This window comes from Giraffa tippelskirchi, chromosome 12, assembly GCF_054371585.1.
Source record: "Giraffa tippelskirchi isolate mGirTip1 chromosome 12, T2T-mGirTip1v1.2.pri, whole genome shotgun sequence".
Classification (NCBI taxonomy): domain Eukaryota; kingdom Metazoa; phylum Chordata; class Mammalia; order Artiodactyla; family Giraffidae; genus Giraffa; species Giraffa tippelskirchi.
The window spans coordinates 118327188-118340143 of record NC_137286.1 but is presented as its reverse complement, the minus strand read 5'-3'; the positions used below and the strand labels follow the sequence as shown (position 1 = coordinate 118340143).

The 12956-nt window shown below is 37.0% G+C and overlaps 1 protein-coding gene across 10 annotated transcripts in view; it reads right to left on the bottom strand.

Moving 5' to 3' along the window:
* Window positions 1-3319: 3319 nt before the first annotated feature.
* The window catches only part of UCHL3 (ubiquitin C-terminal hydrolase L3), a 49515-nt gene continuing 39878 nt past the window's right edge, over window positions 3320-12956 (bottom strand). For 7 of the 10 annotated variants that reach the window (XM_081549956.1, XM_081549957.1, XM_081549950.1 and 4 more), the window contains 3 exons: window positions 9622-9697; window positions 4155-4213; window positions 3320-3532 (listed from right to left, as the gene is read on the bottom strand). In XM_081549956.1, coding sequence (XP_081406082.1) covers window positions 3449-3532; window positions 4155-4213; window positions 9622-9697 — 219 coding nt within the window. In that variant the 3' untranslated portion in view covers window positions 3320-3448. Of the gene's footprint in view, window positions 3533-4154; window positions 4214-8495; window positions 8753-9621; window positions 9698-12956 lie in introns of all 10 variants that reach the window. The other 3 variants (XR_014071275.1, XR_014071276.1, XR_014071277.1) reach the window with 1 other exon arrangement.

The following is a 12956-nucleotide window of genomic DNA, read 5'->3' as shown; positions in this document are numbered from 1 at the left end:
AATAAGCAGTTTCGATCCTTGGGTCAGGAAGATCCCCTGGAGGAGGGCATGGCAACCCACTGCAGTATTCTTGTCTGGAGAATCCTATGGACAGAGGAGCCGGCAGGCTACAGTCCATAGGGTCACAGAGTCAGACACGACTGAAGCAAATAAGCATGCACACACGCAAAGTTTGATTCACCATAGAATACAGATAACTTTTGTTTTAGTCACAAATGAACACAAAATATTAGGAGTTAAACCTTGTAGAGTTCATAAATTTCCTCTGTTTCAGTAATTTAAAGCAAATCACTACACCTGGTGAAAGGTGATGTTTAGTCAGCTCTTAAAAGTCCACTAAGAAAAACATTTAAAGTTTTAGTCTCACTTCCCCAAAACATGTTATGGTCCTTAACAGCAACATGCAGAAATGACTCATAACTAGACATACAAATAGTCAACAGACACATGAAGAGGTGCTCAACATTGCTTGTACTGCTGTGCTCAGTCATACCTTACTCTTTTCGACCCAAGGGACTTTAGCCCAGGCTCCTCTGTGCATGGGATTTCCCAGGCAAGAAAACTAGAGTGGGGTGCCATTTCCCAACTCCAGGGCATCTTCCCAACCCAGGGATCAAACCCAAGTTTCTTACCACTGAGCCACTTGAGAAGCTCCATACACTTAAAACATACTGTAAATCAAATATTAAAAAATATTAAGATTTTTTTTAGTGTTCAACCAAGAAAACTTTGAGAAACTACATAAATCCTTGCTAATATGTCATTAAGAACTAAGAAATTATATAGGAGAAACCCAGTAAGGCAACAGGCAGAACACCGCTTAGGAATATTTAAGATGATATATAAGACAAACGTGAGTACAAAATGCAAACGGTATAACAAAAAAAAACAGAACACTTGGTTGTTGTTATTGGCACGACAAAGCATTATCTCTATATACTATCTGTTTGTAGAACTGTTTCCGATTTTTTCTTCATCCTTACTGCCAACATTTCATTCAGGCCCTCTTTAACATACAAGGGCAGTAAATTTAATAGACAGATCCAAAATGACTTATAGTCTTTTTTTTTTTTCTAATCTGGTGACTCCCAAACTTAATATGACTCACTCAGCGATCTTAAAACACTGGTTCTGATTCAGTCTCACAAGTTCCCCCAGTAATGTTGATGTAACCACACTTTGAATAACAAAGATTCCATGTACTCAACAAGCCTATCACTTCAAAAAAAGAAAAAAGAGTCTTTTTTTTGGTTGTGTCTGGTCTTAGTCGCAGCATGCAGGATCTTTTATTGCAGCCCACCGCCTTCTAATCATGGCACGCAGGCTCAGTAGTTGGGCTCCTGGGCTTAGCTGCCTTGTGCCATGTGGGATCATAGTTCCCCGAACAGGGATCGAACCCGTGTCTGCTCCATCACAAGGTGGATTCTTAATCACTGGACCACCAGGGAAGCCCCAATTACTTTTCTGAGCTGTACAATTTATTTAACGTATATATTGCAAAATCACTACTACCATAGTGTTAGCTAACACCTGCATCAAGTTATTTACCATTCCCTTTAAAATTAATTTTAATTGGCGTATAGTTGGTTTACAATGTTGTATTAGTTTTGCTGTACAGCAAAGTGAACCAATTATATGCATACATATATCCACACTTTTTTTAGCCTTTTTTTTTGGCTGTGCTGTGCAGCATGCAAGATCTTAGTTCCCCAGACCAGGGACCGAGCCCTGCCTTGGGAGGGCAAAGTCTTAACCAGTGGATCATCAGGGAAGCCTCTGTTTCATATTTTTAAAACACCACTTATCTCATGTTACAGCCTCAGGAATCCACCCCAACTCAGTGAAGCATGTATAAACATCTACATTCAACTTTATGGGTTCAGAACTTCATTCTGGATCAGTTTGATCTGTTGCCTAACTGCTATTCTCATTCCAGTTCATTTCTGCCCTTTTTTTGTTTTCGGGGGTAAAATATATGTACAATGAAGTAACAATTCAATGAGTTTTGCTAAATGCATACACCAGTGTAACCAATATTCTCCTAAAAAGATGGACCATTACACCAACCCTGTGTGTTGATCTAACTCTACAAATACCTTTCCACCGTCCCCCTATCCTTTTAAGTTCCTTATTAAAAACACACCCAAATCTACCCAGATATCTCAATCTAAATTACTACTAATTTTAAGACCCTAGCTATCATCATCTGTCACTGAACTAAAGCAGTGGGCTTCTCACCAGTCTCTCTACTCCTTTTCTTACCTCCTCCCCCCAATTTATTATCCACAAAGTAATCAATGACCTAAAATTATAAACCGAATCAGGTCACTTTCCTGTGTAAAACTCTCCAATGGCTTACCTTCATACCTGCGCTAAGTCCAAATGCCTTTTCCTGTATTCCTGTATCACTAAGCTCTCCAACTCTGACCTCATCTCTTGGATTTTCCCCCTTACTTTCAATGCTCTGGCTGTATGAACTTTTTTTTTTTTCTGGTCCTAAAACCCAGCAAGACTTGCCTACTTTAGGAACTCTGCATTAAATAGTCCCTCTACTCTTCCCCACCATCTTTCTATGACTAGCTACGTTTAGCTGCTCAGATCTCAACTTCAAAGTTACCTCTCACAGAAGCCTTCTCTAACCACAATAACCTAAAGGATCCACTCAGTCACTAACACAAATCCAACTTTTTCTGCATAGCTGCTATTACTGGTTTGTATCTTATTAATGTGCTTATGTGTGTGTGTGGCGGCGGGGGTAGGGTGGGGGGTTCAGTCGCAAAGTACTGTCTGACTCTTGACAACCCGATGAACTGTAGCCTGCCAGGCTCCTCTGTCCATGGGATTTTCCAGGCAAGAATACTGGAGTGGGCTGCCATTTCCTCCTCTAGTGGATCCTTCCAACACAGGGATTGAATCTGTATCTCTTGCCTGTGTCTCCTGTGTTAGCAGGTGGGTTCTTTACCATTTGAGCCACCTAGGAAGCCCCATAAATGTGCTTACCATTTGTCTGTTCTCACAAGATCATGAGCTTCATGACTATGGAACTTGCTATAGTGTTCACTGTTAACTCCAGCCCCCAGAACAGAATACAGCTCATTAAAAATAGATGGCAATGTCTGTTAAATAAATATGTATGTTCATACTGTGCATATGGAAATTGTGCCTGTGTACCAATACAGACTCTCCCATGAAATTCAAAGAGAATAAGAAAGATATTGCTAGTTGTCCAACAAGGCAAATCCTTCACAAGAAAGGGAAGAAAAGAACTGCAGCTTTAATTTGGGGCAAAAAATAATATAAAACACAGATTAAGTCAAAGTTTAGTTCACATAAAGTTTAATCCAGTCAAGTTAATGAAAATATCAAAATTTGTGAGTTAGTGTCTGGTAGAGGAAAATTTAATTTTGTTGCAAATAATACAGTATTTGGTGTTTCCATTCTGGACAGGCTATACTGCAGAAAGAGCAATGGCATTGAATCTCAGTTCATCAGGGTCACGTTCCATAAACTTCTTGCAAACTTCTATGGCATCCTAGAGGGAAAAAAGATACATAATCTTTCAGTTTAAAAACATGTGTTTTACTTACTAATGATAAATAAAATGCTTCATAACTTCCTAGTTCATAGTAATTTTATATTGCAGACTTCTTCTCTTAGATGCAAAATAACTCAGAGGACACCAGAAAAGTGAATAGCTGGTGGCCTAATTTGCTTAGTACAAAAGTATGAGATATGCTAAGCGTTCTTTCTTAAAAGGCTTTTAAGACGCTTAAAATTTCTTTTAAGACCTGAAAATTACATGTTTCATTGATTCTAAGCCGTACAATTTGTTCATAAATTTTAAAATCTTTAAAATCAAGAAACAAATGAGGGTACCTTGGATTTAATGAAACATGGGATACGATGTGCAACTCTTTAAATACTACTCTTGTTTTTTTTCAAATTTGATACTTGTTTACACCAAGAGTTCTCCAAACTCTGTCATTGGCTGTAGATTTTTAACACTAGTTCAAATTTATCTTTTTGGATTTTTTTCCAGAAAGCCAGGACAAGAAGATAAACAGAGAAAAGTTACACCAGTTCTCTTTAGAGATGTTTTAAAGATAACAAGAATATTAACAAACTGAAGGTGGGCCAACAGGTTTTACTGTTACCTCTAATAAAGTTTCATCACTAGTTTCCCCATGATTAATTGGAAATGGTTTCCGTCCATCTGTGGCAAAATAAACAAACAGGTGAATGGTTAGTTGTTTGTATAGGATAATATGCTCTTTGATAATATAAACAATTAATGACATTTATTTCATTTAGAAATTTTTCCAGTTGACCCAGAAATATCCTTTATCCATGCTGTTTTGTTCTATGTGGGATCTAATCAAGAATCACATATTTTATTTAGTTGTCCTATCTCTTTAGCCTCCATTAATTAAGAATGACAGGACACTGTATTAATACTTTCATCTTCCCTTTTCCTCTTCCCATAGTGAGGCAAAAGTTGAAAGGTAAAATAACATATCCTAGAACAAACCTTTAAGTATGCTACATATGAATATTTTTAACACTAACAGTTATTTAGAACCTTGCTTACATGTTTGAACGTCTAAATTAACTTCATAAACAGATGCTATTAGAAATAAACACTATTGGCTTTAATTTACTAAAAAGAATATGCAAGACTAATGTCAGCTTTTTAAAAATTACAACCATCAGAAATATAAGAAATTTCAGGACTTCCCTGGTGGCCCAGCGGCTAACTCTCCACACTCCCAGTTCAGGAGGCCGGGGTTCGATCCCTAGTCAGGGAACTAGATCCCACAAGTTGCAACTAAGTGTTCATATGCTGCAACTAAAGATCTGGCATAGCCAAATAAATATTTTTTTTAAAAAGGAAATATAAAAAATTTCTTTCGTCACTTTAAAGCCTTCTGATAAAGGCTCCTAAGTACAACTGACATTTATACCAATGAAAGGGAACCACTGCAAGGTTTATATATTACTACTACTAACCATGTACCAAAGTAGGAACATAGAACAACAATCTAAATAACCCAGGATTATTTTATTGAACACCAAGAGTATTATCACCTTGAATAAAGTAGTACTTTTTCAACACTATGAAAAAATGAAAAAGTTCAGAATTACATAAACTTATGCAAACCCAAAGTTAACTGATACTCTATATCCGAGTCCATAATTTCAGATATTTTATAAATGGCACTTCAAGTTCAAGCCATAAAACAAAATTGCCTCTATAATTTCATGGCTTCTAAACATAATAAAAATTTTTGAATCAATATGCATACACAGTGATAGACCTGGACTAAAAGACACAACTTTTAAAGAAAAATATGAGTGAAAATGAACCGAACACACCAAAAAAGCAAAACAGGACAGTTATTAAATCCAGAGAAAGAAAAAAGTGAAAAAGAAAAGTACATTAACTATGGCTCATCTGATAATAACATTTCTGTAGTCATAAAAATCTAAACAACTAGATACTGTATAACACAGGGACCTATAGTCAGTATCTTGTAATAACCTACAATGAAAAACAATCTGAAAGAGAATATATACGTATGTATAACTGCATCACCCTGCTGTGCACCTGACACACTGTAAGTCACCCATACTTCAATAAAGTATGTATATTAAAAAAAAAATCTAAACAACTGTAACAACAGGAAAAAGTAAGTATGTATTTTGTGATTGGGAGCCAGAAGGAGGTAAAGAGAGTGACAAAGGAAAGAGATTCTTATCTTCACTGTGGGAGGCCAAGGAGTAATAGGTAACCTCCCTCTCCAGCAAGGATGAAATAATGTACTGGACTAGGCTTTCCACTGAAAACAACTAAAGACCTGGACAAAGTATCTGAAATGTTGTTTTACAGACTGGGGAAATATGTAACTCAGCACTGTTAGGTAAGCTTACCAGTAATACTAGCTCTCTGCCAGTGCACGAGAGGGAGACCCAAGCAGCCTACAGCCACCTTAATTACGAGACCAAAGAAAAAGAGGGCAGAGTTTGAGGGGAGCAGAGTTCAAGGAGGCTGAGCCAGTTGGAATCTGCACAATGCCAGGAAGAAGGCAGCTACACACTTGGGAGAGCTCCGGCTATTTGTCTGGGCCAGGCCAGGATCAGGGGGCCAGGTGGGGGCGGGAAGCAGTGTGTCTGGAACGGAGCTTTAGGCTGAGCAGCCAAGAGCTTGTTTATATATCAGGGAAGGCAGAAGTCAGAAAATACATAAAGGACAATAAGAGTTAGATTTTCCCTGTTCAGAAAAGGAAGTCACTAATATGGTAACACTAGCACAAAATGTATAATATTACATTAGAATTAGAAATGTGGATGTAAATAAACGCTCTTTAATATAGAGAAACACATAACTAATTGATTGTGTGTCCATGTATATTCTTACTTACATATAGGTGTCCATTTATATAATACATACAAGTATTTCCTAGCTTTGTCTTCTGCTGCTGCTGCTGCTAAGTCGCGTCAGTCGTGTCCGACTCTGTGCGACCCCATAGACGGCAGCCCACCAGGCTCCACGTCCCTGGGATTCTCCAGGAAAGAGTACTGGAGTGGGTCGCCAGTGCCTTCTCCAAGCTCTGTCCTCTAAGAAAGCCTAAAAGTGACAGTATCTTAATAACAACGAGCACAGCGAGCACCCAGATCTTGGTTCTAATCATCATCTTCCAACAGAAAGAACCAGGGCTCCTTGGAGAAGGAGCTGAACACAGGGCTTAGGCATGGAAAATAAAAGATGAGCCAGGAAACGCTGTTCTACTAGAAAGTTAGAGCTCAAAGAATGACAGGGACAAATTAAAAGGACATATGCCAGGAACTACTTGAAGCCCTAAAGACAAGGATGGGGTAATAAAAGAAACATGAATAACTCAGTCCCTTCCATCAGTTAACCTTACAATTAGGTACCGCATGGACATATTAAAGGCTACCACTACCCTCTGTTACATAATGGTCCTGCAGAAATTCACCTGTACCTGTCTATAATCATACAGCTTTATTTTAAAAATTAAAGGTATTCAGAAATAATTTTTTCCTTAAAAACCATATGCTGTTCTCTTAACCACTATTTTCTATGAACTAACTCAATACTTCTCTTGTTCAACATTCCTTTTAAATTAGGAATTTGTGGGGCAATGGGATGACCCAGAGGGATGGGATGGGGAGGGAGGTGGGAGGGGGGTTCAGGATGGGGAACACATGTAAACCCATGGCTGATTCATGTCAGTGTATGGCAAAAACCACTACAATATTGTAAAGTAATTAGCCCCCAACTAAAATAAATTTATTTTAAAAAAATAAAAATAAACATTGAAGATGTCAAAAATAAATAAATAAATAAATTAGGAATTTTCATCAGGGCTACTACCAATTCCCCTTGCAATGAGTCAGTAAGTGTTCATCTTCATTAATATTATCTTGTATTAATATTTATTCCTATCCTCTATGACATCTCAAAGATTCCTGCTATTCTTCAGAACTCGGAAATTCTTTTAAACTCATTTAAAGAATGTAATTCCCAAAGGGCTCTAATTCTCTATCAGCCACATTGATCATTCTTCCTGCTAAACAATACTTGTTCCCAACAAGACCTTAGTAGTTCTGCCTTTCTTTTCTGATGTTCTTACTTCAAGCCAATTTTAAGATCTTTTCATGTTGATCTTGGCGTGCTACAAAAGAGAACCATTCCTGCATATGTAGCCAACCCTTGATATATGTCTTTCCTTCCACTGCCCTTTAGCCTCTGAGCTCACAGAGCCAGCTCATTAGTCAAACTGGATTTTCAGACAACGTATTCCTTCCCACTGAGATAATCACAGATTTTTTTCTTCTAAGTATCTTTTACTGTTGTTTGTTCTATTATTAAGACTCCCATTCTGAAAGTCACCATTACATTTTTATAATCTCTGGTTATGGGTCATATTTATCACTCCTCTGGCCTTTCCTAAATCTATGAGAATGTGTCTGATCAGCCTTAGCACTCTCTTTAGACTTCCACTTCTACCAGTTATTCTTTAAAAAAAAAAATATATATATATATATATATTTATTATTTCTTTTGGCTGTGCTGGGTCTTCGTTGCTGTGTTTCTCTAGCTGTGGCAAGTGAGGGCTACTCTCTGGTTGTGGTGCACAGTTCTCCTGTTGAACAGCAGAGGTTCTAAGATACTAGGACTTCAGTAGTTGCAGCACATGGGCGCAACAATTGAGGCTCCTGAGCTTAAGAGCACAGGCTCAATAGTTGGGGTGCATGGCTGATCTGCGTCACGTGGTATCTTCCCAGATGAGGAATGGAACCTGTGTCTTCTGCATTGGCAGGTGCATTCTTTACCACTGAGACACCAGGGAAGCCCTTCTAGGTATTCTTTAAGACCGGAAAACTAGCTTCCCGCAATCAGACATTTGAAATCCCCAATTCCTATTACATTTTATTGCTATGTAAGTTCCAGAGACTGAATTAAGAAAGCATACCTTCTAAACTGCTCCGCAGGTCTGCTATATACTCCCGTGACAATGACTTCATTTTAGCTTGATTCCTACTCAAATCACTGCTACTGTAGATGATCCACAGGACTGTACACTTCTTTCCTTTCCTTGTCCCCTTTAACAGAGCCCCTTCTTTTAAATAAAGTATATGATTCTGTTGCTGTATTCCAAATATTGAATCCATCTAAATTTTATGGACCACATTTACAGTCACACTCAGAGTCCTTTCTGAACTTTTCTGTCTTTAAATAAGTTAAAGAAAAGGAAAGTGTGAAAGTGTAAAGTTAGTATTTAACTTTACAATGAGACAAGAACTAAAAATCATGGTATCTAGAAACTGAAAAGGACTTCACTCTTTTGTTTTCTTTATTTGGTCTTTTTTCTAATCTAAGAAGTTTTCATAGAGGGCTCATAAGTACTGTAAGTATTATGAAAGTATCATAATAAGCTTATTCTGCTTGAATGACCCTATTAAAATTAGAAGAATCTCCTCTGAATAGTCCCTGAAGTAGTCCACTGATAGTTAAACTTTTAAAAGATAAATGCAGGTATAGGCCAATACCAAGTAATTAATCATGGGGACTTCGACACATCCCTGAAGGAACTGTTGCCAGAAAACATAGATTCCTGCAAAGTCTTTTGAAAAATCAGATGTGATACAAAAGGATGTTACAAAAGCTTGAAAACTAGTGATACTCATTGTTGAATATAAACACTAATCATTATGAATAATATACTATGTTTTAAAACTAGTTTCAGGATCAAGAAACTAATTTTAATGGTCATCCAAGATGTTGCTGATAACCAATTCAAAAATTTAGTAAAGAATTCTGAAGTGATTATAGGAGTTTCCTATAATAATTTTTACTTGCCTGCTTTGCAAAGGTGGTTGCAAGCATTCTTGAATTATATTAATAAGTTACTTGAACAACAAAACATTTTTACTTTTTCTAGTAAAAAATCTTAAATGGAAAACTGTTATTATGCCAACTCAGTGCTGTAAGGTAATCAATTTAAGTGAACACAATAAATATCAACAGTTATGTTTTCATAAATACAGATTGTCCCATTTACTATTTTTCTCCCCAGGATAAATTAAAACAGTTCTTACCTAATTCATAGAGTTGCCCATCTACATGAACTAATGCAATAAAATGAAGATCTACTTTTTCATCTATATTTGGTGCCTAGGAGGGGAAAATACATAGTATGTATGTTAGCAGTCAAAACAAATCAATCAACTTACATGTAAACACATATAAATAATATTAAATGACATGAAAAAACATTTATAACAATATGATTCAAGGCTTAGTCTTTCATACGGTGGACAGAGAGTGAACATGCCTACATTTATAACAAATGGGTTCACCCATCAACAAGGAAAACACTGACTCAAAGTACATCTCCCTTAACCTCAACTGACCAAAAACCTAAGGTTCTGTTCACTTTGGAAGCCTCAGCCCCTAGCACAATGCCTGGTACACAGTAGACGTACAATGTATATTTGCCAAACAAAATGAATTCATGAACTAACTTGTCTAATTTTTGAAGTTTGAATAAACTTTTTAGAAGTTAAATAGCATAAAATGAGTTAAAGAAACTCTTTTCAAGTTAAATTTTAAAACATGAAGAAAGTGAGTTTTTTCCCTTAATGACTTAACCTTAATAATTTAATTTTTTGAATAATGAATGCAATGTAGACTTAGAATATTTTTTATTCATCCTAGATTCAAAAATCTAACTGGTTTGAAATGAAATATAATCACTGCTAAATGCAAGTACAAATTTTAGACGTAAAAGTTTTAAAGAGGCATAAATCAAATTATATCTCGTATCATTTAATATCCAGTAAGTAACACAAAGTATAGGACTGATGCTGAAGCTGAGGCTCTACTTTGGCCACCTGATGTGAAGAGTCGACTTCATTGGAAACACCCTGATACTTGGAAAGATTGAGGACAGGAGGAGAAGGGGATGAGAAAGGATGAGATGGTTGGATGGTATCACCAACTCAATGGACATGAGTTTGAGCAAACTCCAGGAGATAGTGAAGGACAGGGAAGTCTGGCGTGCTGCAGTCCATAGGGTTGCAACGAGTTGGACACAATGACTGAACAACAACGCAAAGTTAACTTTTGCTAACTTTGTTAACTCAAATTTTTATTTTTTCACCTTCAAATAATTATATAATTTTAAGTTTTAAGTAATACAAAGTTTTCAGATACAGAAATTGAAAGGTACGAATAAACATTGCTATCCTGGATTTACTGGGTGGGTACTTGGTCGTGTCTAACTCTTTGTGACTCCATGGACTGTAACTTGCCGGGCTCCTCTGTCCATGAGATTTCCCAGGCAAGAATACTGGAATGGGTTGCCAATTCCTCTTCCAGGGAATTTTCCCAACCCAGGGATCGAACCCACGTCTCCTGTGACTCTTGAATCGACAGGTGGATTCTTTACCACTGAGTCACCTGGTAAGACACCTTGGATTTACTGGATGCTTCTAAAAATATTTACAGATAGTGACTCATCTAAGCTCACATTAGTCTTCAGAGATTACTTCCCTCAAATTGTGAATGGGCGCAACACAACATACATTGCTGTGGCAAACTAGCTCTTCTTAAATTTGACTTAGAGCTAAAGAATTCCACAGTTGGTAGGAATCACAGTTATGCAGGATTACTGTTGTTCTGATACTAGACTGCTCTTGACTGCAGCCCAAGTTGTGGCAGCCCCACCAACAACAGGGAACTGCCACTAGGTTTTCAGGTAGTGCATTCCATTTTGACAGTTTTGTTAGAATTATCCCGCCTACTGAGGCAAAAAGTGTTTCCCAGTATTTTCCACCATCTTAAAAAAGACTAATCCCTCTTGAACATGGTATTTCTCCAAACACTTAGATAGTAATAATGAGTTCCCTTATTTTACTGGTCAGAGAATCAAAAATTTTAGTGATCCCTCAAACCTAGTACTCCCATTTTAGCAATGACCAGAGAGAATCCAATTTTTCAAGGCTAAATCTAGGCAATTCTACAAACTATAAATTCAATTCTATACAAAAACACTAGAAAGAATTCCTTATTCAACCAGGAAAGGGGCTTGATTTACTCCTTTTAAGACAATTCTCCAATAGGACATCAAGTATTTTAAACCTTTAAGCTATTATGTTTTTTAAAATTATCACTTATTTTTACATCGTCTCTTAAGAATAATATCTCTTATATAATAGGTTCTGTTTTGCACATTTTGTCAGTAAATGCAACCGTGCTAGAGATAAAAGTAATACAACTGGAATCAGAGACCTGACCATGTACTCAACCCCCCTGAGCACTGAGTTTCTTACCCGTTTTCAGGTTTAAATGAAATTCATGAAAGTACTTTGTCAACTGTTACACGCCATACAAACATTATATATTATTATAATATTAACGCTACATTATCACAAATGTAAGAAATCACTAAATCTAAATGACTCAAAATTGTGAGTCATTGTACCTTTCATCCAAAAGTGCATACTAAAAATCCAAACTGCTAAAGAAGGTATGAAAAGTCTTCAAACCATTATAAAAGATAAGAAATGCTCAAAACTTCTACCCTTTCCACAAAACCTCAGTACCTATTACAAGCCTTTTCCTTTGGTCAGCTTCAATTAATCAGGGTCTGAAATCTATACTTATCCAATTGCTTAAGCATTACTCCACTAGAAGCAAGAACAATCAGTAAAAGAGAAATTCCAGATTAGATAATCCTTGCCTACATTTTTATATATTATTTTTACAAAGTTTCTTAATTTAGAACACACTTCTTACTACCATGAAGAATCAAAAAGTGATGTGACAAAAATCAATTAGATAGAAAATTAAATGCTAAATAGAAATTAAAAAAACTAAATAGAAATTTCAAATTATAAGAAATAGCTTAAATTTAATTTATAATTGTGGCACTAAATATATACCAGATATTGTTCTAAGTGCTTTATAAGAACTGACCAATTAAGTCATACGGACCCTATGAGGTAAGTAATATAGTTACATCCACTGTACTGCTGCTACTGCTACTGCTAAGTCGCTTCAGTCGTGTCCGACTCTGTGCGACCCCACAGACGGCAGCCCACTAGGCTCCGCTGTCCCTGGGATTCTCCAGGCAGGAATACTGGAGTGGGTTGCCATTTCCTTCTCCAGTGCGTGAAAGGGAAAAGTGAAAGTGAAGTTGCTCAGTCGTGTCTGACTCTTAGCGACCCCATGGGCTGTAGCCTACCAGGCTCCTCCGTCCAGGGGATTTTCAAGGCAAGAGTACTGGAGTGGGGTGCCACTGCCTTCTCCGTACATCCACTGTACTCATTGTCATATAGGCCCTATGAGGTAGGTAATATAGTTACATCCACTGTACTCCTTGTCATATAGGCCCTATGGAGTAGCTAATATAGTTACATCCACTGTACTC